Raw genomic sequence first — 6,000 nt, 5'->3', positions numbered from 1 at the left:
TTTCAGACCTAAATTAACATTGTTCAGACCTTCTCAACACACACGAACTAGTTACTGTCTTCATTATAAATAATGGTGAAGGTAAATTCAACTTGACGATTACATACATTGTGTCATTAAGAGTTCACAAATAAATATGTGAATTATAAATAACAAACAGATATTACAGAAATAGATTTATATTTAATTTCGTACTACAGTTTGCCCATCTATTCTAATCTACTATACATCTAGATACAAATGTAAATTTATGATCACAATATTGAATAAAATAATTTCATGAGGTATTTTTTATAGTTATTTCATAGAATTAAAATCATGTGCAAGAAATGTAACTGTAAACAGAGTGCCAAACTGTCACAAGATACGCCCGGTCGAAGGTTTTGGACACCATGCTCAATGCTTGAAAGTGTCCTCAAGACCTAGTTATTGACCCGGCATGACCCATATTTGAACTTGACCTAGATATCACTTAGATGTAACATCTGACTAAATTTGGTGAAGATCAGATGAAAACTACTTCAATTAAAGAGCGGACAACATGCTTAATGCTTGAAATGCACTATGTGACCTCGTTTTTGACCCGGCATGACCCATGTTCGAACTTGACCTACATATCATCTAGACACAACTTCTGACCAAATTAGGTGAAGATCAGATGAAAACTACTTCAATTAGAGAGCGGACACCATGCTAAATGCTTGAAATGCACTAAGTAACCTCGTGACCTAGTTTTTGACCCGGCATGACCCATATTTGAACTTGACCTACATATCATCTAGACACAACTTCTGACCAAATTTGGTGAAGATCGGATGAATACAATTTGAATTAGAGTCCGGACAAAGTGGCGCCGTTGAAAATGCACTAATTGACCCTATGACCTAGTTTTTGACCCGGCATGACCCATATTCGAACTTGGCCTATATATCAACTAGATGCAACTGCTGACCAAGTTTGGTGAAGATCGGATGAATACAATTTGAAATAGAGTCCGGACAAAGTGGCCCCTTTGAAAATGCACTTATTGACCCTATGACCTAGTTTTTGACCCGGCATGACCCATATTCGAACTTGGCCTAGATATCAACTAGATGCAACTGCTGACCAAGTTTGGTGAAGATCGGATGAATACAATTTGAAATAGAGTCCGGACAAAGTGGCCCCTTTGAAAATGCACTTATTGACCCTATGACCTAGTTTTTGACCCGGCATGACCCATATTCGAACTTGGCCTAGATATCAACTAGATGCAACTGCTGACCAAGTTTGGTGAAGATCGGATGAATACAATTTGAATTAGAGTCCGGACAAAGTGATGCCTTCCGCCCGCCGCCCGCCGCCCGCCAAGGGGTTTCACATAATACGTCCCGTATTTTATACGGGCGTATAAAAATTAAACATTGTTTTTTTTAATGAATAATAAATGATATACAAATGCTATCGAATATAGAATTAATTGCTTACTATTGTTGAAACAGGGGAACTGTTGCATTTTATTAAACCATTCCTAGAACATTGTTCCAAATCCTGATATAAATACATTAAGAGAAAAATATTAAATCAAAATTCCTTAATACTTAGTAATTGGAGAATCATTATAAGCATAAAATCAGTATAGTTATTTTTTAATATCCCTTATATATTGGATAATTAAAAAAGAACACTTTGTGTAACAGTCTTGAACTAGAAATTTGTCAAAAGACGTGGATGCAACCACTAAATGTCACTGGACACAACATAAGTGTAGTGTGACAGATATTCATACCGATTGGAACAATGAGCTTCGTGTTTCTAATAAAGCACATTGCCTTATTGTGACACTTACCTAAATAGCAAGCAGAATAGATCATGAACAATAAATATATATGATGATTTGCTTCCAATTCTTCCAGAATCCCATCATGCAAAATATTATTAACGACACACAAATCAAGAAATGTGTTATTTCACCATAGTCATAGAAGGAATATGACCTTGGTCTCATAGCTAGCCACATGGGTGGTGCATGCTGCACATCAACATTGTCTTCATGTGAGAACTTTTTATGCCGATTAAGGTCGAAATCCTATATGGATGTAAAAACGATTGTTCCTATCAAAAACTAATGCCATCCCCATTTCCATCCCCCCACACACACACATAAATATACATCCACATACCGAGAGTCGTAACACTGTATGCCCTTCTACAATTATCATGTGGAGCATAAATAAGCATTAAATGTTTAACAAATAGATACCTTGTGAGATAAAAAATTGTATCAAATCTGTTGTAAAAAGATATGAAAGTAACTCTTTATTTACTCATATAGACAAATTAGAAACAAGAAATCCTAATTGTGGGGAGAAACTATTGCTCCTTAATTATTATTATTAAAAATAATTATCCATTGTTAATGTGACTTGTCTGACAAGTATAAAGCACTAAACATTTACATATGTAATATACATTTATTCATACATAAAACACGCAAATACACAAAAAAACACGCGCATTGAAGGACAATCAAATTGATAACAGAGTTAAACAATTGTTCCAAAGATATACTGGCGTAAACCAAGTTTCTTGCAAGAAATCATATTTACATTTCATTTTATTACTAGAGCTTTGTCACAGACGTGACGTATACCCCAACGTGCTGCATTGACACAGACTATTTTGCATGCTGTCTTCACAAAACAAGAGAATCAAATTTATAACGATTTTTAAGAATTATAATGCCATTATCATTTATGGCCTTTTCAACCTTTGAACTCTTGAATTCTTTCCCATGACATGCCGTCAAAATTTATGGCCATTTTTTTACTTTTGAACTCCAAGTGTGACCTAGACCTTGGAGTTATGGACATAATTCTTTCGCATGACACATCGTCCAATGATTGTAAACAAATGTACCAGGTATTTTTAAAATCTCACAATGAATGACAGTTATGGCCCGGACAAGATCATTTATCGCCATTTTTGACCTTTGATCTCAAAGTGTGACCTTGACGCAGATATTGACGTTATTCTTTCGCGCGACACACCGTCCAATAATGCTGAACAAATGTGCCAAATGATTTTAAAATCTCACAATGAACAACATAGTTATGGCCCGGACAAGCTCATTTATGGCCATTTTTGACCTTTGAACTCACAGTTTGACCTTGACCTTGGAGTTATTGACGTAATTCTTTCGCGCGACACACTGTCCAATGATAGTGAACAAATATGCCAAATGATTTTAAAATCTCACAATGAATGACATAGTTATGGCCGGGACAAGCCCATTTATGGCCATTTTTTACCTTTGAACTCAAAGTGTGACCATGACCTTGGAGATATCGACGTAATTCTTTCGCGCGACACACTGTCTAATGACGGTGAACTAATGTACAAATGATTTTAAAATCTCACAATGAACTACATATTTATTGCCCAGATTAGCTCATTTATGGCCATTTTTAATCTTTAAATCAAAGTGTGACCTTGACCTTCGAGATATCGACGTAATTCTTTCGCGCAACACTGCCCCATGATTATGAACACATTTGCCAAATGATTTTTAAATCTCACAATAAATGATAAAGTTATGGCCTAGACAAGCATTTGACCCTTGAACTCCAAGTGTGACCTTGACCTTGGAGATATCGACATACTTTTTTCATGCGACACACCGTCCCATGATGGTGAACAAATGTACAAAGTTATTTTAAAATCTAACGATAAATGACTTAGTTATGATCCGAAAAAGCTTTCGGTTTAAAACACACTAAGTGACCCCGTGACCTAGTTTTTGACCTGGCATAACCCATATTCAAACTTGACCTATACATCATCAAGATACAAATTGTGACCAAGTTTGGTGAAGATCGGATTTAATTTCGGGACAGACCGACCGACAAACTGACCAACAAAGTGACTCCTATATAACCCCCATTACCAATGGTAATGGGGGTATAAAAAGCAATATTATAAAAAGTACTTAACACATGTACATTTCAGGAAACCTTTAAAACTTGGTTTTCATAGCATCACACAGATTTTGTTACTTTGTGGTATTCATGAATATTTACAATACTTAAGTATTACAATTTGAAAAAAAATAAAAGGATGTCAATGGTTGCCAAAATATGTATATGAATATTCATATGGGATACCCACCTACTATCTGTTGGGTTATAGGTTTGCATAAACAGTTGAAATCTGAAGTCAATAATATACAAGTCTATGTAAAACTGGTGACACCCTAGTTGGGACTATATTTGATCCAAGGGGCATTTTTTAAATAATCCTTTCAAGGTTTTTTTCTCCACCTTTTGATAAGATAGCCCATGGCTTTGGAATTGGGAATTTTATTGGCATTTTCATGAAATTGGGAAAATAAATTAATTAGCCTTTTTTTCCACACGAAAAGTCCGCTGATTAGGGAAATACTAAAATTGATATAACTCTTTATAATCATTCAAATTAAAAGAACAAAATTTTATAATACTTTGTTAGATGTAATTGAATAAAAATTGAAATAAAATACGCATTAGACACTTCTTTCTAAAAAAAAAAAAAAAAAAATTGTTTTTTTTTTTGGAAATTGGGAATTTTTTGCCACATTTTGGGAAAAAAACGTACTTTTTGGGATTGGGAACATAGCCGAATTTCGACTATAAAATCGGGAAAAAAAAACCCTGCCTTTATAGAGCATCTCTTGATGAGGCTACATAAAAAATATGAAAGTCTTGGGTGTTTCAGAATTAAAAAAAAAAGATTTCCAGTAAATAAGTTTATGTAAAACTAATGAAACCAGAGGTGGGCCAGTTTTGACCTGTGGGGCATAATTTGAACAAATTTTGTAGAGGACCTAAAGATGATGAGACCAGATATGAAAGGCCTCAGCTTTGAGGCTGCAAACACTGCATATTTAAACAGATATTCCCAGTATAATGTTGCAAACACTGCATATTTAAAAAGATACTCCCAGTATAAGTCATTGCAAATCTGGTGACTTGAGACTGAATAAACACATAAGTATAATTTGAACACAATTTGTATCACACTACATTTCTACATACCAAATATTTAACATTTGGTGTTTCATTGTTTGTTTTTTTTAATTTTCATTTTTAAAGCATCTTTTTGGGCCCCATGACGTTATTATTAAATGGACCAGAACTATTTTAACAATGTTTATACCGGTATCCCAAAGCTTGCCAGGAGTGCATTTTGCTTATGTGAGCTACAAAAAAAACATAAAGTGTACTTCTTTTGCACACAGTTCAAGATTTGTTCAAAAGGTACAAACTTTAATAAAGCAATGCCGCACAGACATAGATACATTGTGTATATGTCAAAATATGCTGAAGAAGTCATTGTAATTAAGGAGTGTTATAAAAACAATTTGTATCTAAATGCATTGTAAAATTTCATGATCATTTAGAAAATATCCCATATCTGTTAACACATGATCCTCTTCTAACGTGTAACAGTTAAAAATACCTTTATATATAATCCATAGCCCTCAAGATCATTTGAAGTAAACAAACTCCATCCCAAAAACAGACTCAATTACAAATACAATGAACCATAATAACATTTATATCTACATTTTATCCAAGAGTTTGGTAAAAACAATACAATAAAACTTACAATTGGATATTAAAGTCAATCTACATTTCCTATCAAGTAAGTTGAAATATTATAATAATATAAAGTAAACTCTATAACTGTTAAAAAACAAATTTCCTACAATTCTTTGCACCACATTGACAGACCATTCTGTATTCCTTTGTAGCAGATGGGGCCGAGGTTGAAGCATCGCCCATTTCTGAAGCACGGTCCGGAATGGGTTCCGAGTCTGGGTCGAGTTCTGAGACATCGGTGAGTGTTCCCTGTGATAGGTCACCCTTCAACGTGGATGCCTCAGTGGTCGTAGTGAGGACTGAGCTGTCATTGTCTGAAATTATAATGGATTCAAAGATGATGAACAAACAGAAATATTTCAAACGCAAAATCAACATTAGC

At 34.4% G+C, this 6,000-nt stretch overlaps 1 protein-coding gene across 1 annotated transcript in view; it reads right to left on the bottom strand.

The window, feature by feature from the left end:
* Window positions 1–364: 364 nt before the first annotated feature.
* Window positions 365–6,000, bottom strand: part of LOC127877410 (histone-lysine N-methyltransferase SUV39H2-like) — a 28,053-nt gene continuing 22,417 nt past the window's right edge. The window contains exon 7 of the mRNA XM_052423262.1: window positions 365–5,932. Within this exon, the coding sequence (XP_052279222.1) occupies window positions 5,706–5,932 (227 nt within the window). The 3' untranslated portion in view covers window positions 365–5,705. The remainder of the gene's footprint in view (window positions 5,933–6,000) is intronic.

This window comes from Dreissena polymorpha, chromosome 1 (assembly GCF_020536995.1).
Source record: "Dreissena polymorpha isolate Duluth1 chromosome 1, UMN_Dpol_1.0, whole genome shotgun sequence".
Lineage (NCBI taxonomy): Eukaryota > Metazoa > Mollusca > Bivalvia > Myida > Dreissenidae > Dreissena > Dreissena polymorpha.
The sequence above is the reverse complement of the archived record's forward strand: the minus strand, read 5'-3'. Positions and strand labels throughout refer to the sequence as shown.